This window comes from Ananas comosus, linkage group 16 (genome assembly GCF_001540865.1).
Source record: "Ananas comosus cultivar F153 linkage group 16, ASM154086v1, whole genome shotgun sequence".
Taxonomy (NCBI): Eukaryota; Viridiplantae; Streptophyta; class Magnoliopsida; order Poales; family Bromeliaceae; genus Ananas; species Ananas comosus.
Genome location: NC_033636.1, coordinates 7,623,052 through 7,646,645, shown reverse-complemented (window position 1 = coordinate 7,646,645; position 23,594 = coordinate 7,623,052). Strand labels below are relative to the sequence as shown.

The following is a 23,594-nucleotide window of genomic DNA, read 5'->3' as shown; positions in this document are numbered from 1 at the left end:
GGAGGGATGACGTCAGCGGCGGTTGGCCCTCGCGCGCTCGCGCGCCATGAAGCGGGCCCCACCCACGTCTGTTTCCTTTTTTTTTTCTCTCTCTTTGGCACCCCCCTCAAAGAGTGGTAATTTCATAACTACTCCTTCAAAATATAAAATAATATTATTAGTGTCCTGTTATCATTATATATATATATGGAAATGTTTAAATATCACACCCAAACTTTCTTTTTTACTTTCTCATTTTAGTGCCCTGTGATTTAAAGTGTATCAATTTAGTACTCTATAATTTTTTTTTTATTCATTTTATTTTATTTTTTATATGTTTTGAGGTCCAAATAAGGATTTGACCGTGTCGAGAGCCTATCACAAAGATGGCCGCTTGGTATAATAAACGTAAACATGGGTTCGACAAGGGCAATGATCCGATATCGGATTTGATCGTGTCGAGCCTTATCACGAAGACGGCCGCTCGATCACCCTGACATAAGGATCGTCATCATACCGTTTGTGTGCACATGTTGATAATAGTGGGGTCGATATCAGAATCACGACTACTTGATGATAGTGAATGCATGCTTACAACAATAATAATGGCCTAATATCGTTTTTTATCGTGTCAAGCCTATCACGATAATGGCCGCTTGATCAAACCGACAATAGGATAGTCACTATATCATTTTCATGCATTCACCACCCCATTGTTGTCGTGGTGGACGAAATAGCCTTGGAAAGCGGGAAAAAAAGGACAAGAGAGGNATATTTAGTTGAATTATTAGAAATTATAATATTTTAAATTTGAGAAACTAAACTTTTACGCGGCTTTTATCTGTTTGAAGGAGCAAACAAGTAATTCAGCTTTTTCTGGGGGGTTTCTGGGGAAAATTTTGTACGATGACGTGGACGCGCGTAAGCCTGTTGAGTGTGGGGCCCACAGAGGACGTGGGGGCCGTCCACGTGGGCGCTTGCTCGGTTGCTCCTACGCTCGGTGACGTCACGCATTATGCCCATCGGTTGAGACCAGGCTCGCTGTCCCTCCACGAACAGCAAACAGCGGTTTTGCTGACGTGTCGTATTTTTATTGGATAAGGTTGATCTCCTGTTAAGAGTGACGTCACTCGGCAACTCCGTAGCCACGTCGCTCGTGATCGCGTGTGGGAGAGTGATTTTTGAGATCGGATGTTCCGCGAACGCACAGGATTCGTGCGTTCCCTCTTACGTGGTGCTAAGATAATAATAATAATAATAATAATAATAATAATAAGAGAAATACTGATATGTACCTCTGATATATTATTACTATATAAGCAACACAGTAAAGTATTCAAATATATTATTGATATATTATCATACATATTGAAATATCTAAATATAGAGTTCAATTACTATACTATTCTGACCGACCGTCCCTAACGCAAGTGGCAAAAAAATTTGGTGATTGGTATCCGAGATCCAAGTTCGAATCCTAGTTAATTCATATTTTCAGCTAAGTTTATTTCTAAATGAAATAAAACGAAGCGGGTAGCATACTACTCCTCTCTCAAAAAAAAAAATTACTATACTATTCTGAGTATAGGTCCCTTAATTCGTTATCAGCTACTATACTACTATTGTTATTATTATTAGGGAAAACTTCAAAAACCCCTCCTGTGGTTTCGTAGTTTCTCACTTTGCCCCCCTGTGGTTTAAAATGTATCAATTTGCCCCCCTGTGGTTTTTTTTTTCCCTTTTTCTTATCAATTTCATTTTTTTTTTTCTTAAATCAATGATAAAGTTAAAATTAAAGGGTACTAAGTTAATATTTGATAAATCTAGATGGGTATCTGAAATTTTTTGTATATAATTTAATGGATATTAACGAAAAAGCTACCGAAAAGATAAAAACGAAAGCACAGGGAGGCAATTTGATACATTTTAAACCACAGGGGGGCAAAGTGAGAAACTACGAAACCACAGGAGGTGTTTTTGAAGTTTTCCCTAATTATTATTACTATTTGTACACTTTATTATAAAGTGTGTATCATACACCATATTATTTAAAAATTTTAAATGTTTTAAAACTTTCTCTATTAAAAAAATTTGATTAAAAAAGTGAGTAAATCTAAGTAATTCAAAATTTGGGTATAAAATTACACCTATATTATAGATACACACATAGTATTACTTTAATATTAATAAATTAGTCATATGTGACATCCATAATTTAATTGGATATATAGGATAAGATGAGACAGCACCGTCAAAAGGAACGAAGAAATTATGTAAGAATGTATGAACTTATATGAGCTATAGACTATTTTTATTGAAATATCCTCTCTTTTGAAATTTTAATTTTAATATCCAAATGTTCAATTTGTTTTATTTAAATAACTTAATAACTTTTCAGATATAAAATTCGAACTAATTGCTTATTTTAATAAATTTATACTTACGTAAATTGCATACGATATAAATTTCATTATTTCGTAAGTGATAACATATTATGCCGAATCAGTAAAAATATTATTTTTGCGATCCTACTAGAAAACTTTGAATAGACAGACTGTAATGTACTGTTTGGATGTATAAATATCTTGTTCGGCATATTCTTTTATTTACATAAGAAACTTGTATATTTGGTAGATAGATAAAAAAATATGATCAAATGTCTAAGATAAAATACTGTATTTATCCATCAAATTAATTTTTCAAATAAAAAACTTTTTATACTAAATAAATTATTATTTGAAAATTTATTCTGATGTCCAAACAGTATCTAGAAACATTGTTCACAAGTCAATGGAGATTTCGACCAATGAAATAAAAATATTGAACAAGAGAGAAATAATTAAAGAGTTAGATGAATAAAAATTAAGGAAGCAAAATGATGGCGATGTTAGAGGACTTTTTAATTTTCAATTATGTAGCACATTTTTATAGTTAATGAGGTTGGTAAGGACCTACTTTTGAATACCAATATTCTGTGGTTATGCAAGTAATTTTTATACTACAACTGCAAAACTTTATATCTCTTTTAGATTAATTATTAGGCTTAATTAGTAATTACATCTACTACTATACTATAATTTATTGTTATTTTTATTTACTATATTATATATAATATTAATTTCCAAAAATATCATTATATTAATGTTTTTTATCAATCTTTACACTTTATTTTAAATTAATTTTATTTTTTATATCTTATACTATATATTTTCTTTTCCCAAAAATATTGCTATATTATTTTTTTTTTCTCGCCAATCTCTATATTACAATTAACAAATTTATTATTTTAGATAAAATCTAATAATTTTATTAAGAGACACTGATTAATTAGTAAGAAAGGGTAAAACAAAGTTTCATAATTGACTCATTAAAAGTTACTATCAAATTATTTTTTATTATTTTTATATATTTTATTATTTTTATGGCAAAATGAGTTAAATATATGCTCTGTCACTTTTAATTAGTATTTTTTAGCAGTTTTTACATAAGATTATATCTTTATTACTTATAGTAAGGATTGAAAAAAAAAAAAAAAAGATTGGTTGAGTGGTGCCTTTAAAAAAGAATTATATATACAATGTAGGAAGTGAAAAAAAAAATTATAAAATACAATATAATATAGTGTAATTAAGCCATTAGATTATTGCAGAATCAAGGTCATTTTGAAATTACACCTGTGAGCTTTAATTTTTTTTTTTTTTCTGTTTATTTTAGTTTAATTTCATTTATTTTGTAAAAATGAGAAATCACTTTAAATTTAATAAAAATTAGTTAAATTTAAACATTTTATCTGCTTTTGAGTAAATTGCGCTATTAAAACTAGAAATTTAACTCGAGTCTCATTTTTTTATCGAAATTTCAAATTTACCCTTCTTAATTCTAAATTATTAATACACATGCCTGTGCACCATGTGCATTAATTTTCAATCTAATGACTCAGCTTTTAAATAGAGAAATTAAATTGTAATTTAATAAATGATAAATAGGTTGAAATATAAAATGTGACAAAGGATCGATAGGGATCTATGAATATATTAAAAAATTACGCATATACATGCTAAAATAAATTTTTGAAAAAAATTTAATTACAATACTAAATTTAAAATTTTGAATATATCAAAAGCTTAGAAACAAGAAATAGCTAATAGTAGGGTAAATAATACTTTTGGTCCTCAAATTATGGGTTGCGGGATATTTTGGATAATCAAATTTTAATTTGTTATAATTTATGACTTGAATTTTTTAACTTATATAAAATTAAGTTCTACAATTTAATTTATAGTGATTAATGAACCCATAATAATTAAGATGCTGCATAACTTCAATAGCACTGACTTATCAATAGTCAATTAAATTGAATTTTGGGACGTAATTGTAATCATTTAGAAAATATGAGCAAGAAATTATAGTTAATTAAAATTTGAGGACCAAAACGTCACACGACTAATAATTTGGGGATCAAAGTAAAATTTACCCTCAATAATATCTAGGGCTTTTTTCAATTTGGTTCCCTCAAAAAAGTCATTTTCACAAATAATCCTACCAAATTTATAATTACAATTTTGACCATATTTCCGCCACGCAGGCACCACGTAAGCGCCACGCGAGTAAAAGTAGAGGAGTTGAAATAAGTTGAACACGATGAATGATTCACCATGTCTATTGTATTTTAAACTTAAGCGCGGAAAAATATAAGTATGAAACATGGTGAATTATGAATCGTGTCTATTGTATTTCAAACTTAAGCGGAATGTTTTACCGCGTTCAATTTATTCCTATACTACTCGCGTAGCGCTGATGTGGCGTAGGACCATAATTATAATTATAAAAATAAAATTATTTATGAAAAAAAAAATTTTAAGAGGCCAAAATGCAAAAAGAGACCGAATATCTACTGTTAGAGGGGCAAAGTGGAACACTACGAAGACCGGGAACTTAAAAGCGGGTCAACCGCTTGTATACGCACACGCCTCGCTCTCGATGACGTGGACGCGTAGAATGTCGAAAATAAAAAATAAATTAAAAAAAATAAAAAGAAAAAAGAAATCCCGATCTCGCCACGTCACGCCTACGTCATCTCTGATCCGCCACGATCGCGCGTGGGGCCCGCACGTGTCGGGGGAGGGCGACGGGCGAAGTCGGCAAAGGCGGACCAACGACCGCCGAGTGGGTAAATTGCATGTCAGTCCCTGAAATTTGACCAAATTTTTATAGCTGCCTCTGACTTTTCGTTTTGCTATTTTTGGTCCTGAACTGTCAAAATTATTCTGAATCTAATATTATTTCGAACGATATTAATTTTTTAGGAGTCAAAAAATTAATCTGATAGAAAATAATTTAAGTATTAGTATTTTCGCTCGTATACCAACTGGTAATTAGATGAAAATATAGATACTTCACATTTTTAGTTAAATTTTATTTTAAAAATATTTTAAAAATATTTTTGCTCTTGTACATGATAAACACACCACGTACACTTATAAAAACCATGTTACGCAATAAATTAATGTGATAGAAAGTGACTCGTATTTATATATTTTTATATTTGTGCAGTATGAACTTAATATTCTTTTATTCATATCATATTTTCAGTTTACTTGCCTAAGTTTTAGCTATATATAAAAAAACTGTAACTTGGAATTAGATGGTTAAATCAAAAATAAAAGGGTTACTTTCATGCAGGTCCCTATAAATATAATAAATGATAAATATATCTTTGCAAAATTTAACTTTTATATATTATTTCTGCGAAAATTCTGATATTATTCAAATATGCTCCTGTCGAAATTTTGATATTTTCAAATATGTCCCTGCCGTTAAAATTCGTTAAAAAAATTTAGTTAATCATAGATTAAATTATTTACTCTGGTTAACTTTTACATTTTTACCCCCCTTTATATTATATTGTTGTTGATTTTGAAGTGACATATTTGTGATGGTAAAATTAAAAATATAAATAGTCCTCTAATGGTAACAAAAAGGAGACATGTATTTTAAAAATTAAAACTTTTACAGAAATAGCATATAAAAATTGAACTTTATAAAGAAAAATTTATCATTTACTATATTTGCAGAGTCATATATGAAATTAATCCAAAATAAAAATATCAAGGTACTGTTTGAATATTGAGATATTGGAGGGGACAGGGAGTAGATCTAACTGTGCAATTAATGAAATCTATTTTCTTCTCTACATTAAAGGACGGTTTGGGGGACCTTGAGGTGACACGTGTCTCCCGAACCCTCCCCTACTCTCTCTTATATATATATATATATATATATATATATATATATATATATATATATAGAGAGAGAGAGAGAGAGAGAGAGAGAGAGAGAGAGTTGCGACTAGAATACTATTGATAGCAAAACGTTATTTTTGCTATCAAGTTTTTAGCCTTTGGATACAACTCTTTCATCATTTCTAATCATTGGATTAATACTATAAACCAGTGGGGACACAATCAACCTTAGGGGGACCACTCAATCTAACGGACTAATATCTTCCTAACCCTATAATTTCTCTCCTAACCTACAATTTCTCATCCAAGGTAAAAACTTGATAGCAAAAAGAGCGTTTTGCTATCAATAGTATTCGCCTAATTCTATATATATATTTATATATATTATGAGTAGGCTACTAAGCTTCTCGAAGCACGGAGCCTTCCGTGCTCCAGGTCATTTTTCATGTTGCGACTTCGAATCGTCGATCGGCTCCTTAAACTTGATCTAGAGTATTTGAAGTACCTAAAAAATAAATTATGTGATTTTTTCGATATATTTGCCGGGGCTCAAAATCAACGGCTGAAAATAAAAATCTTACAAAACGTGATAATATGATATTAAAACTATGATCAAAGATATTGATCTTGTTTTTATATAGTATAAAGAATTTTCTATCAAAATTTAACGTGATTTGATATTTCTATACGTTAAACTTGCAAACGGCTCACTACGGTCATTAAAATTATTGATTTTGAGGCCCTTCGATCACTAGACAAATGATATCGAAAAATCATAAATTTATTTTCTAGGTACTTACAAATACTCTAGATCAAGTTTAACGGAGCCGATCGAGTAATTCGAAGTCGCAACATAAAAAACGACTTGGAAGCACGGAAGCTCCGTGCTTCCAGAAGCATAGTAGCCTCACTCTGTAATAATGTCATATTATCACTAAGGCAAATGATATCGAAAAATTATAAAATTTTTTTTTTCTAGATACTTCAAATACTTAGATAATATGACATATATATAGAGTGAGGCTACTATGCTCTGAAGCACGGAGCCTTCCGTGCTTCCAGGTCGTTTTCGTGATTGTGACTTTCGAATCGTCGATCGGCTCGTTAAACTTGATCTAGAGTATTTGAAGTACTTGAAAATAAATTTTAATGATTTTTCGATATCACTTGCCTAGTGATCGAAGGACTCAAAATCAATAATTTTAAACGGCCGTGGTGAGCCGTTTGCAAGTTAACGTATAACGAAACTTCCAAATTCTACATTAAATTTGTTAACTAAAAATCTTTATACATATAGTAAAACAGATCAATACTTTGATCTAATAATGTTTTTCAATATCAATATTATCACGTTTTGTAAAATTTTTATTTCAGCGACGTTAATTTTGAGCCTCTTAGTTCACTACCAAAATGATACCGAAATTACAATTTATTTTCTAGAGTACTTCCGAACTACTTTAAATCAAGTCTTAAACGAGCCGATTGTATGATTTGAAAAGTCACAACATCAAAACTTGTCACTAGAGCCGTAGCCCACACACACACACACACACATCACACACACACTCTCTCACTCTTCTCTCTCTCGTCTCCGTACTGTCATTACTCGCTCTCTCTCTCCTCCTCTTCCCTCTCTACTTATATATAATAATAATAACTTAGAGCCTACTATACTATTATAGCTAGCGAGCTCCGGTACTATACGTATCCTGTTTTCGGACTTCGGCGTATCAATATCAACCGATAGCATGGTACCTCACTCTATATATGACTATAATATATAAACACGTAAATTCAATTGGTGCTGTCGACAGACCACGCTATTTTGGCGAACAAATTCCGCGCCCATTTTTCTTTCTTTTCCGTACGGAAAATTTTTAATATATAGAACTTACTAAATAAGAAATAAAAACAGCAATGAATACTAAGTTCATCTATACAACAGATTACTGATGTGAAAATTATAAAAATATAATTTTTTTATTTAGTTCAAAAGTCATTTCTATAACAAAACTTACGGTGTCAAAATCCTATAAACAATATTTCTATTATTTTAAAATATCTTTTTTAGATATTATCTATTAATTTTAAAAATATTTTCTTTTTTGAGATTAACGATTTTTATCTTTTCTAATTTAATTTCCAAACAATTTATTATCCTTAACAGATTTTTATTTCTCTCTATTTATTCATACTAATACAATAAAAGCACTTAGATTCAAATTTGGGTCCTGTGCGAGACACGTATTTTTGGCCGAAATTTACCGCCCACTTTTCCTCTTTCCGTACGAAAAATTTATAATATAAGAATAAAATGAATAAAAACAGCAAAGAGATACGTAATATTTATAATGTGAAAATCCTGAAAAATAAATTTTTCTATTTAATCTCAAAAAGCTAAATTTCTATACACAAATTAGGGGTTGAAAATCTATAAAAGATATTTTTCTATTTTATTTTAAATATAACTCTTTTTAGATATTATTCTATTTAATTTCATAAATAATATTTTCTTTTAAGATACACGAATTTATGTTTCTATTTACATTTCAAAAATTTATTATCCTAACAGATTTTATTTTTTTATTTAATTCAAAAATACATTTCTTGCATTAGAGATTATTTGTTAATTAATTTATCATTAAACCATATCTTTCTTAAAGGTGATTTATTATTTTTAATTTTTATAGATTTCACTTATGACAATCATATATAAAATACTGGCCTACAAATTAAAATAATAATTTAAAAAAATATAGATTTTTTCTAATCACTTTATTTGGCATACCTGCCGTAACTTTTCTAGTATATTAGTAGATATATATATATATACTATATATATATAGTATTATATATATATACTATCAATAAGACTAGGCTACTATATATCTTAGTAGCTGGAGCTTCGATAGCTATAGTGTTATTATTCGAGATTCTTTCCGAGCCGTCCAGATCAACGAATCCACCACCGTGTAAAATACGTGATTAGGGTATTAAAATATTAGAAATAAAATTCATATATTTTCAAACAAGTTTATTTAATGAATCAAATCTCATTTAAAATGTCAATTCTTAATAGCTAATTATGACTGCATTTGGAGTTTAACGGTGAGAGAATCTAAACTTTTTACAAATTATTGATAAAAATATCTTTGAAGTTATATAGATTAAGATAAACATCTCTGATCCTGTGAATTTAAAACCGTCCTATGCTTAAATTTTAAACGGTATTCAATTTTCACCGTCAATTTTGACGATAATTTATTTACTTGAAGCATAAACGTATATCGAAAAAACTAAAATTTTATTTCTTAAGAACTTCAATATACCGCTAGATCATATTTAACGATGTGGATTTTGATGTTGAACGCGCTAAATGATCGAAAATAAACACTCATATACCTCTGAGCTCGTACTATAGATAGTCAAGAGTAGCAAATTATATCATATATTATATATATATATATATATATACATAACTACTACTATTATACCTAGTTAGTAGCTCTATACTTATCATATGTACGCCGGCTCCGGTACTATAGTGTTGGTTTCGATTTTAGGGCATTCAAAACCAACGATCCACACCGTAAAACTGATACTAGGTATTTAAAGTTCTAGAAGTAAAATTTTATATTTTTTCGACTATAGTTTACTTTATGATCAAAGTATTTCAAAATTGTCAATTTTCAATGGCTTATGACGAGTTTGGAGTTTAACGGGTAGAAGAATCTAAATTTCTTCAAATTTTGATAGAAAAATACTTTCAACTATATGCATTAAGGTTAACAATCTTGATCTTGAATTTTAAAAGTCCATATACTCAAAATTTTAAGATTATTACAATCTCCACCGTCCATTTTGATATAATTATTTACTAAGTAAACGATATCGAAAAAAACTAAAATTCTTATTCCTAAGAAATTCATAATACCCTAGATCGATATTTACACGGTGTGGGATGCGTTGATTTTAAATGCCTAAGATCGAAACAAACACTATAACGCGGAGCTGTACTATAGATAGGAATAGTACCAAATGTATATAATATATATATATTATATGATATATATATATATTATATATATATATATATATAATATATTATATAAAATATTGGTTTTAAAATTTCATAGCATAAATTTCAAAATCAAAGTTTTGATATCAAAATTTGAAATTTTGATACTTTTGAAGTTTCAAAATTTCAAATTTTATATTCCAAATTTTATATTCCAAATTTCATAATTAATCTTGTAAATATTTATTTCTAAATTTTAAACTTCAAAATTTAAATATTTGAAATTTCTAAACTCTATAAAATTAATTAATTAATTGTATATAATATAATAATTAATATTATTAATAATACTACGTAATAAATCGCATACAAAATATCTAATTAATTTGCATCGATGTATAAAAAAATACATAATTTAAATTTGAGGAGTAAGATTTTAGAAATATAGTGCGTGTGTGTATATATATAAATAATTTTATTAAACAAATTATTCCATTATTTTATCTTCCTTCTATTTATTTTTTAAAAATTATTTTGATATATTTATCTCAAATCTTTTTGCACATAAATCTTTATAAAATAAGTTATCGTTTTAATAAATTTTATTTAAATAAAATTAACTATTAAATTATTTTTATATAACTTTTATTTATTTCATAATTAGACTTATAAAATTATTTTAAAATATAAAAAATTAAAATTTATTAAAAAAATATTTTTATATCCGCAGCATTGTGCGGCCATTCCACTAGTTAATCTTTATAATAGAGTTTGAGGACTAAAGTTAAATTATCGAATCGTTCAGGGTACTGTGGTGCAAATTGCCACCAAGGCAACGAGATTTCCGTGGGCGGGGAGGGTGCGCCGCGTGGACTTTGAATTTCGCGGCCGACACGACAGAGAGAGGGGTGACGTCACGCCTCATCCGGGTGACGTATGCGTGATGGTGGTGCCTTGGACGACGGTGACGTGGACGATCGTTACGGCTCCCACTCCATGCAAATCCGAACCGCCGAGACTTTTCAGCGGGACACGTCATCACCGCGTCATCCGTTGTGGGCCCCGCCGTGTACGTACGAAGATTTATGAGTGATTTTGATGGAGATTTTGAGCGGAGGGGCAGTTTTGATAAGGTTTGCTAACATGTAGATGTCTAATTATTGATTCAGACCAATTCTTTACGTATTCCTGAAAAATTCTCGACTTTTTAATTTACTTTTCTAAAAATTTAATACTAAAAATATTTTTTTTACGTTCCAACCTATTTCAAATATAACTTTAGAGTTAAATTCTGTTAATGAACGCTTAGCAATAACTATTATCTGTATAAAATTACTATTTTGCCTTTTCAATATACGCTTTTTCCATCACCGATTTTTTTTATTTGCCCTCGAGTTAGGGGTACAAAAGGTATTTTAATCTTTGGTCTTTTCGAGTATACCCTTCTACAGTATTTTATAGTTTTTCAACATCTTATTTATATAGGGCTTAATTATAATATACTTCACAGTACTTTATAGTTTTTTTTTTTTTTTTTACTTTCCACTTTTTTTTTTTAATAACTCTGTCGCTATGTAGCATTGCAGCTTCATCCGGACAATAAATAATAAATCTATTATTTTATATAAAAGTAGTTATGTAATACGGAGTAAAAGTGGTAGCACATATATTCAACTTATTGTGATATAAAAAATAATAAAAAATGTAAAAATACTAAACCTAGTAATTTAAATTATTTCGTTGGAGCTTCTAACGAGACTATCATAAAGATTTATTTTATATTTTTTGTCTACTATTTAACTAGAGTCCCTTAATGTTTTGTTGCATTTTATCTATAACAATAGAGTAGTTAAAAGTAATACAAAAATTGACGAGAAAAAAGAAGACTAGTAATATATATGAGAAAAGAAAATAGCGTAAGATAAAAAAATAAAAATAAATCTAAAATACAGTGTACTAATTTCCGTATTCTTTTAAATAGATTCGAATAAATTCGGCCCAATCAGCGTGACCGAACCGGACCAACCCGTTTGCCCGTGGGTCCAGCTCGGACCGATCCATTAATTATACTGGATCGGGTTTAAAAATTAGAGGCTCCATGAAACACAGATGAGGCTTATTTCTTTTCTCTGTTTTATTTTTTTTGGTCATCCATATTAATCCGAACCCAAGCCTAAAATGGAATCCAAGCAAGTTTAATCCGGCCCAAAGTTTTACCCGGCCCACGAAGAGGTGATCGGATCCGAACCCGAAATTCAAACAACATATTTAAAATGGTTAATTGTATACAGCTCTATGTAAATATATCAAATAGCAAATATATTCTCACAAAGTTCAACTTTTTATATTTATCACTGCAAAGTCCGAACATTTTCAAATATATCTCTGCTGTTATGATCCGTTAGAAAAATATACTTATCCATCGGTAAAATATTTAGCTCTAATTAGTGAATGAGGTAAATTGACAATTTTACCTCTTATATTGTTTATAATGATGGTAGAAAGAAAGAAGATAACCATTGAAAATTTTTTTAAGGTCATTCTGCAAAGGATTAAAGTGCCTATCGGCACGGGCTGTATCCACCGTGCATGTCGTATCGTGCCAGCAAGATATCGGTACAATACAGCTCTCGTGCCAATGGCAACACTCACAACCCTCTGTATTCTTGAAATTAGTAAGTAATTTTCTGAATAAAATTCTAAAATTTTGATAAAATATATAACAAATAATTAGCATATTTTTTTTGCTAAAAAAAATAAATATTTCATGTCATTACGTGTCGGCATAAATATATTTTTTGTGACCAGCACACACGCACCATGCCGTACCGTGCCGGCAAGTTTCCGACATAACACCGTGCCACGGCACTTAAATCTTTGATTTCTGCATAATTCTAACAGTTAGGACTTTTAGAGGAATATATTTATGATGATAAAAATATCCTTTCACTTATCTTCTATTTAAAAATAAATGAAGCTCTAGTGATAATTAAACAAAGAGATAAATATAATTGTTACTGGACTTTAATAGAGATAAATATAAAAAGTTGAACTTTATAGGAATATGTATTTACTATTTGATATATTTACAGAGAGCTGCATGAAATTAATCCTATTTAAAATGGGGTGTTGATTGAACATCGTATTAGCCAACAATAATTTAGAAAGAATTAAAACGTTAGTATCTAATTAAAATTAAACTTAGTGTGTTAAAAATGAAAACACCCTAATCATAGTAGGCACGTCATATATCTTTTTAAAATAAAGAAAATAAGCTAATATAATTTACCTTTAATTTTTAAACTTTTACTAGATGGGAACCCATTTTCATTTTCGGATCCAACTCTGATTTTTAATCCGTTTTTTCCGTAGAACTTTTTTTTTCCGTCCCAATTTAGTTATTTTTCTATTCTAATCGGGTCGGATTGTATTGTGCCATCCCTAATCGGGCTAATTTTAAAAGAAAAATTACTTCCCCGATCCAATAAATTGGATCCTACGTTGACCCACATAAATGTAGGATGCTCTTCGACTTTAGCAATTTTTATAAAAAAGTACGTGTGATTCCCAATAATTGCAAATGGGTCCGATCCATCGACGTGCACGTGCCACATAAAAGCCCCAAAACGACCGTTAGAGGGATAAATTAATTAAATTAATCACTGAGGCTAATTTAAACCAACTCATATAAAAAGCCAAATAAGAAGCTTCTGGACTCCTTCGTCTCAGTCAAACTACTCACACTTAAAAATAAGAGCACTGTGTTTAGTTGTGAAAGTGGTTAGAATAAATTCCGATCAAATTCGACATCGAATTTAATAGGATTTGATTATGAATGTCAAAATTTATTATTGGACATATATTTGTATATGAATGCGCATTCGAAAAAAAATTAAAAAAATGTGAATGCGAATACGCTTTCTTAAAAAAATTCGATCGTATGCGACCGTTTTCACCCATAGGAGATTAGAGTGATGATAATATATTTATATATATTGTAGGGGGATAAAGTAATTTTTTTCTCTTATTTTTCATTTGTTTTAGTATAAATTTTCTATTAATATTATATTTATATTTGTTAAAATTTTAAATTTTGTTGAATAAAATATAAATATACGAAATTTGAACACGAATGTGAATTTTTAATTACATTGTGTATCTTATTCGCGTTAATTTTTGTTCATATTTATATATGAATATTAATATATATTATTAATCCGAATATAAATCAGACTCATATATATCTGAATTCGAATGGGAAACTAAATAAAGAATCATCCAAAAATATTTAGTTTATTTATCGAAATGAGAAACAAGTAAAACTTTGAGAGAAGATTTTTGGTTAAGAAAGCGGAGGGTGATGAAAGGAGATTGAGGAGGGGATGGTGTTTGTGAGAAAATATTTGAGTAATTTACTTTGGAATAGAAATTCGAAATTAAAAGCCGGGTTGAATCATTAATAAATTTGGTCAATTTCATTCATGAAAACTGAAATTTAATTTCAATAAAATAAACAACAGTCATCGAAATCAATAAATTTTATTTCGGTTTGACAGTCTAAAATAGTTGACGCAAACAAACCCCACATTCGGCATATTTTTACTGTAAAAAAAAGGGCAAGCTAATAAGAGTACAATATTATTATTATTATTATTATTATTATTTTTGAGAGATAGATAGCACGCTACTCGTTTCGTTTATTTTATTTAGAAATAAACTTAGCTGAAAATGTGAATCAATTAAGATTCGAACTTAGCTCTCAGGTACCAACCACCAAGTCCTTTGCCGCTTGCTCTAGAAACGGTCGGTGAGTAAAATATTTTTTTGAAAGCGAAGGGAGAGGTAGAATATTCAACTTCGCTCAACTTGTGAAAATTCGGTCAAACAAGGGGTGGTTGGCTTTCAGAGGAAACAAAAAAAGAAAAGAAAAGAAAATGCAAGCAATTTCACCATCTGAATTAGCTTATTAATTGAAGATTCTACATAAATTAGTGCCCATTTATTTATAGGAAAACTTTAAATACCCCCTTGTGGTTTTACTTTTTCTCACTTTAGTACCCTATAATTTAAAATGTATCAAGTTAATTAGTACCATGTGGTTTTGCACTTTTTCACTTTAGTACTCTGCGGTTTAAAGTGCATCAAGTTAATACCCTATGGTTTCGCACTTTTTGACTTTAGTATCATATGGTTTCGCACTTTCTCACTTTAGTACTCTGTGATTTTTAAAAAATCACATTGTACTAACTTGATACAAAAATAAAACCACATGGTACTGACTTGATACAAAAATAAAATTACAGAGTACTAACTTAATACATTTTAAACCACAAGGTACTAAAGTGAGAAAGTGCGTAACCACAGAATACTAACTTGCTACACTTTAAACCACAGGATATTAAAATAAAAAAGTACAAAACATAGGGGAGATTTTTGAAGTTTTTACTTTATTTATTTATTTATGTTTATAGCAATAACAACAAGGATGGGTCCTATGAGCCGCACTAGTCAACCATGCAGGCAAACCTCTAAATTATTTTTAGACTAAAATACAGAAAATAATATGAAAAATATATCTACATTTTTTTCCTAATGTTTAAAAATTTATATTTTACTTAAAATTTTAAAAATAATTTTAGAGAATTACGGCGTTAACCGAGAGGGTGAATGAATCAAATTGCATTTACTTGTCCTATAAAGAAAAAAAATTAACTTTTTAATATATTTCTATTATTTTTTAGTATATTTTGATATAAATTATAAAAAATAGACAGAAAAGTAATAAAACCCTGATGGATGAGGGATGAATACATCAAATTAAAATTTTGAGGAGATAAAATATAGATTTTTGAAAGTCAAAGAGAGGGAAAAAAGGGGGATATTTATAGGATTTTTTCTGTATTTTAATCTTTTTTAAAAAATGCTTTACTTAGAAACATATTTTATAATATTTTACAAACTGTATAATTTAAATATTAGATTTTAACTTTAAAAGTATAAGTCATATTTAGCTCCTCGTAATCTATACTTTTCAACCAACTAAATACCGCCACGTATATTCGTCTGTAAAGTATTGTAAAATTCATTTGTAGTATTATTCACATATAAATTTCAAAAAATTAAAAAAGCTTCTCGCAAAATGAGCAGTATTACTTGTACATACTCCTGCTTATAAGATGAAATTCTTATACCTTATCCATCCAACAACTACTATTTTGTCACTAGTCTTATCATTTTATTTTGGAAAAACTTCAAAAACCCCCCTCTGTGTTTCGTAGTTCTCACTTTGCCCCCATTTGGTTTAAAATGTATCAATTTGCCCCCCCCCCACCCCCCCTGGTTTCTTTTTTCTTTTTTTCTTATCAATTTCATTATTTTTTTTTCTTAAATCAGTGATAAAGTTAAAATTAAAGGGTACTAAAGTGAATATTTGATAAATCTATATGGGTATCTGAAGTTTTTTTGTATATAATTTAATAAAATATTAACTAAAAAGCTACCGAAAAGATAAAAACGAAACCACAGGGGGGCAATTTTATACATTTTAAACTACAGGGGAGCAAAGTGAGAAACTACGAAATCACATGGGGAGTTTTTGAAGTTTTTTCTTTTATTTTTTATAATTAAAAATTAAAAATACTTATAAATTTTGAATAAGTCGGGTGTACACAAACACAAATAGGTCTATAGGTATATATATAGGCAGCATATTTCTCGTGATATAGCCCAACTATTCTTTATAATAATAAAGTTAATTCAAAGTGTCACACTCTTTATATACTTGTTATCGTTGTCAAAATTTGCTGTTAAATAAAATAGTAAAATCCTCTCGAGAAATGCTAATGTATGATTCAAAATTTTCGCGCCGCCGATCGTAAAAATTGCGGAACTCAGCTAAGATTTTCAACTCAGCTCGGTTGAGTTATACTTTTTCTTAAACTCTACCACCAAATTGACTGTATCAAAAAGTTAGAAATATGTGAATAATAACACTTCAAAAAATACTCTAGCTCAAATCATACAATTCCATCTACTTTCTTATCTAATAAATTATGACTTTGAAGTTACATATACCATGCCATTATTGATGCATTACCATATGTACTAATCATCAATTAATTATTATCTAATCACCTTTAGCAAATAAGGAGACGCGCTTAGCAACATGTACATGTTCATATATACATCCAAAGATAATATTATAAGGTGCTCTAATTAATGCAAATACAGCATGGGGTGGCTTTTCAAAGTCGTACTTTTTTTTTTCTTCTCTCTTTTTTTTTTATATATTTTAGATTAGTCAATGAAGCCACTGTACATAGCTTTAATTAATTGCATGCAGGTATTAATTTATTAAATAATTATTGAAGTAAAATTATGGATTACCAATTTCTCTTAATTATCGTGTCATAGAACATGTGACCTTCATTAAAATAGCACAACTCACATGTCTTGCATGAGGTAGCTAGCACTAAGATCCCATGCAATATCTCACTACTTTACTTTTTGCCAAATATATATATATATATAGACTTTATCTAAACTAAGAATTATTTTGAGTTGGTACGCTTATCTAATTTTTTTAAATTATAATTTTACTATTTTACTTTTCAATTTATTTAATTTAAGTCAATTAATAATACTTTAACTTTAAATTTTAAATATATTATTTATTTTTACAGATTTAATTGCAATACTTCATGTATTTTTCATAACTATAAATTTATTAAAATAAATAATTAACTTAAATTTTAAAATTAAGGTATTATTACCTAAGTGAAATCGATCAAATAAATTAAAATATCGAATAGTGAATTTAGAATTTTGAAAAGTTTGCTAGATATATAGTTCACTTGATCAGTTCTATATATTTTTTTTAATTAACTCCTTTAATTTTTTTTCACCAATAGCTACCTTAATTAATTTCTCTAATATATATATATCTTATTCAAGTTCATGGAAAAAATTATCAATGAAACACAAATAAATCTTACACAAATTAACAACACAAATGCTCATAAATCAAACATAAAAAAAAACCCCCAAAAAATGAAAAAAGAAAAACTCCACAATAAAACGCGCTCTCGAATGCGACCAAATTAACCATGCATGCAAACGAATGCATGGGCTACTACGTACGTACAATACTCTCGATCAGAAAAAGAAACCCATAATCGCCATCACCCCCACGCCGAGAAGAGCAGCGCCGCAGGCCGAACGCATCGTCGAGCCGGCCGCCGAGCTGCCGCCGCTGCCTGCCGGCGCGTCGGTACTCGACGGCGGCTCGGCGGTCGAGGCGGTCGGGGGCGTTTTCGCCGGGGCCTTCTTCGTGGTCGCCGGCGACGCGGGGGCCGGCGCGGCGGCCGGGGGCTTCGCCCCGAAAATGCTGTAGGGCAGCAGGACCATTTCGACGGAGTAGACGGCGAGGGGGAAGTCGGTGCGCAGGGGGCTGCCGAGGGGGACGGTGACGACGCCGGTGGAGATGTTGACCTGGCCGCCGGGCGAGCTGGTGATGTTGAGCGTGTCGACGCCGTCGGCCCCCGAAGCCTGGGTGTTGACGGGGTTGCTGACGGTGGCGAAGAGGGCGGGGGTGAGGAAGCGGGGGAGGACGTGGAAGAGGACGAGCTCGATCTGCTGCTGCAGGGAGAGGGCGTTGAGGGTGCCGGGCTTGAGCGACTGGAAGGCGTTGTCGGTCGGGGCGATGAAGGTGAGGCCGTTGAAGGAGTTGTTCAGCTGGCTGTTCAGCTGCTCGTCCACGCGGGTCGCCTGCAGCAGCCGGATCAGGGTCGAGTACTGCCCGCCCTTCTCCAGCACCGCCGTCACGTTCGGCGGGCCGGAAGCCGCCGCCGCCGTCGGCCCGGGAGCCGCCGGTTGCGCGGAAGAGGGGACGAGGAGAAGACAGGGCAGGAGGAGGAGGATGAGGATGGAGGCGGCCATGGAGAGGGCCGGGGGTGAGAAATTAATGTACTGCAGAATTAGTTGGAACTTAGAATGGTGGTGTGGGGAAGGGGATGTGGTTATAGGTGGTTTATATACAGTGGAGGAAAGGAAGGAGAAATACTAACTAATAAAAAATTCTTTCGTGATAATAATTAATTATATTCAATACCAGATATACCCTCCAAAATAAGTGTATGATTTATATTCTTTCACGTAATGTCTCTAGCGTAAATGATAAAAAATTTAGTAATTGATATTTGTGGTCCCATTCCAATAAAAAAGAGCATTTTTTCTACAAGCCACATCATGTAACCAAGTGGACAACTCTCCATCCTCAGAATGGATTTGACAGTAAGATGTACAGTTCCCACTTTTGGATGTACAATTAATTTTTTAATTAATAATTATAGTACATAAGATATACTTCAAACTACTCATATTATACTATATAGGTAGTAAACATTTTAATCGGAAATAATATAATAAATTTATATTAAACAATACCTTAATGACAATTTTATATATTGCAAAAATTAAATTGAATGATATACTTTTGAGAAAAAACAATTACTTGTAGAAAGATTGAGAAAGCGGAGCATTTATTGTTTGCACTGGGTGCACCCATTGCGGCCTGTGAACCACCCTGAAGTTGGAATAAGTTATTCAAAAACAACTTATTCCATGTAAAAATTTTCTATAATGATTGTAAAAAAATAACTTAATTTTTTCTCTTTGAGAGATCTTATATTCATAATTTGGAATAATAGCATGTTTCACCGAGATGGTTTAATTTATCTGATTCAAATAAATGATTTGAAGATCGAATATAATATTTAATATATAAATTTTTAAATAAATTGTGGAAATACACTAAACAAAATATTTATGCATCTGAACATGACCTAAAACTAAATAAATATTGTCTTCGATTCACATTATTGATTTTGTTTTCTGATACTAATTGTATATATTTCGCTAATTTGAAAAATATGTGGTGAAAGGCTTAATATCTTTTCTTTTGTCGTTACTGTTGCTGATAATTAATCTGAATTAAATTATCAGCTTAAAATACTTAATTATTTAACATTTAATATAAAATATATTTGTATTTATATATATATATTTGAATTGGATATGAGAATATTAAGATGTCACGTTTACAATACACATATTCATAAATACAGCTGTGCATACAATAATCCCTCGTAAGCCGTAATACCGTGGACTAAGAAGTTGAAAGTACGATGGAATGAGCTGGATGTGATTAAGGAGTAGAGAAATGCTAAAAAAAAAAAAAAAAAATATTGTTGCATATCACGTTATAAATAACCTACGGGCACGTTCAAAAAATTATACACAAAAATAAAAAAGAGATCACGTTCCAAATATTTAAGAAATAAACTTAAAAGAAACTGAACACTGTATTATATAATTATATTTGAAACGAGCATCTAAACAGTAGTTGTCATGGTTTGCATTACTGTATATAATATGTTGTTTAATTTATGAAAATTCTATGAACTTGTAGCATAATTTAAAAATATTCATCTAAGTACACTCGACTCTATAAGCATAGTCCAAAGCACACTAAAATAATTTAAAAAAACAAAAAAAAAACTTATTTATTGAATAGCCCTGAATAGCCCAGAGAGTGCTAATCATGATACATTTTCGTTACTAAGCTGGGCTATATTAGAAATATTCATCTACCCCATTCTATATATACATGTTAGCCACTATATTATTATGTGATAATACATCAAATGATCAAATCCAGCTACTATTCTATTAATAGAACAAAACTTTTTATTCTATCATGTGGTATTTTTGATGATTGGGAGTATGAGTTGGTCGAAGTAGAGATTAATTATATTTAAAACAAGTACAAGAACAATAGTTTTTATAGGGTGCATTACTTTATATAATATGTTGTTTTAGCTAGTTTAAGAAAATTATGTGAAATTCTGGCATAATTTAAAAAATATTCATCTAAGTATACACTCGATCGATCAAGTCTATAATTAAGTAGGTCCCCCAAATTAAGCAAAAAAAATAATTAAAATGGCATTTAAGAAGAATCCCAAGGATAGTTAAGCTGATTTTATTAGAAATACTTATCTATGTACACTCCATTATATACAAATTAGAATAATTAATCCACCTACTATCCTATTAATAAGACAAAAATTTTATCCTATATATATATCATGTCATTTCTGATAATAGAGAATCCAAATTAGCGATCGCATTTAAAAACAAATCGTAGTTGTCAAACATGATCAAAATGTTGAGAAGAACTTTCTAGGAAAAATTCAATGAATGTATCCTTTATTTATACTGTTAAATAAGCAAATGACTTACATTGATCATAAAAATTAAATTTGAAATCTTTTCGATCACAACATAAATGATTTTCAAAAATCACCAAATTCATTTCCTAAGTATTTCAAATGCTTTAAATTAAGTTCAATACTGTTGATCGTTGATTTGAACTCTTAACAATAAAAAATAATTTGATAAAACAAAGGACTTTATCTTGTTAACAGAATAGTAGCTCGACTTGTGTTATAATATATCATGACAACAGAATTAAGTTGTAGAGACATATTTTTAGAACACTTTTGTATAAGTGTCTTATTTATATTAAATTTTTTTTGAAAAATCTACTAAAACCTAAATATAAAGTTCAATCCAACCAAAAATAAAAAGTTCCTCTACTCAACCAATCCTACCGAGCTCACTCGGTCCGATTACAAATAAAAAAGGAGAAAAAAAAGAAAAATTGATCACCGTCTCCCTTTCTCCTCCTCCGCCGCCGCAACCAACGAGATAGAGTTCCAGCAATCGAAGTTCGGCCGCGAGGATTTTGCAGGGACTGTAGAGGGCTACGATCGCCACGTGTCTCTCCACCATAGTTTGTTGGACGAGTAGGTGCCAAATATCGAGATGACCCCACATATAGTGACCCCACATATAGCAACACTTTTAAAAAGTGTCGGTAATTTAGCCAGCAGTATTTTTTTTTACATATACCGACATTTAAAGGTGTTGCTATACACCGTTTTTATTATAGTATATATATAGTATATTAAAATATATGATCTTTAACTATTTAACTATAGACTTTTTAGGCTAAAATTATAGAAAACCCATTGGACTTTAGCCGCTCTCTTAATTACCCCCCGTACTAATAATTGTATCAAATCTATCCCTACACTTTGTCATTATTTCAAGGCTAAAATATAAAAAATTATTCTATAAATATTCGTTTTTGCACTTTACCTCCCTATTTTTTAAAATTCTCTGCTTTGCGCCCTTAAGATTTAATGTTGTAGTACTTAAGTCATCACCTAGATTTAGATTGGGGACCGCGCGTTATCACTATATTATTGTCCCCCTTTCTTATATTTTGGGGTTTTGTTGTTCCCATTTTGTTTTTAAATTTGAAGTTGTGTTGTATTATTTTTCCCAAAATTATATGTTTTTGTAATCAAGCTCTATCTTTACTAAAAAAAAGGCGCGAATTGTATACATAGGTAGATATTGGTTCAACAATTGATTTATGACTCGATGAATCCACATAAATTTTCAATTTTATTTTTAGAAACTCACACTCCCTTTTCCTTAGAGGGATAAATTTTAAAGGATATAACCTATATAGAATATAATGTGAAAAACTAATCATTAAGTGAAAAGGTTTGGTATTAGCTAATTTTAATAAACATGTTAACCAAAAATTAATATAATAGAAAACTAATCTAAAAATATGTTTAACACATTCTTTGTTGGTGCCAAAACAAACATATAAACTAATGATCCAGATATTATAATGAAGTAATCGTGTTTAACGCTCTAATAATCTCATATCAAATAGAAAAAGAGTTCTGATTGAAAATATAAGAGGTCATTGTATATTCTAGTAAGAATAACTAAGCTTAATTTTGGGCGGATGGTTTGAGTCCAACGAGTTATTATTACTAGCCGGTCGGATCGTTATAATTGAATCCGGTTCGGATTTGAGGAGAGGAATCGGCTTACATCATGTAAAATACAAAATAAGTAATCTTCACAAGTAAACTTTTCAGCACGAACCTTATCCTTTTCTACTTCTTTTTTAATATTATAAAATAGTAATATAAACCTTTGAATAAAAATAAAATTTACACACAAAAATATAGTGTACACTATTGTTTCTCTTAGAAGCGACTGCAAACCAGAAAAAATGAGTAAATACAAGCACTCAAAACACAAATATTTATCAACGAATGCCGGATAAATCCAATTCAACAAATTAAAAATAACAATGCTATCTGTACAACTAAAAAATAAGTGTAAATCGTACACCCAATCTATTCAAAGGTTTATATATATATATATATATATATATATATATATATATATATATATATTCTTAA

At 30.1% G+C, this 23,594-nt stretch overlaps 1 protein-coding gene across 1 annotated transcript; it reads right to left on the bottom strand.

Annotated features, from left to right (window-relative positions):
• On the bottom strand, positions 18,182 to 19,224 carry LOC109722456 (fasciclin-like arabinogalactan protein 13). Its single transcript, XM_020250521.1, has one exon. It carries the CDS (start codon positions 19,174 to 19,176, stop codon positions 18,394 to 18,396), a length of 783 nt encoding a protein of 260 aa, XP_020106110.1. The 5' UTR covers positions 19,177 to 19,224; the 3' UTR covers positions 18,182 to 18,393.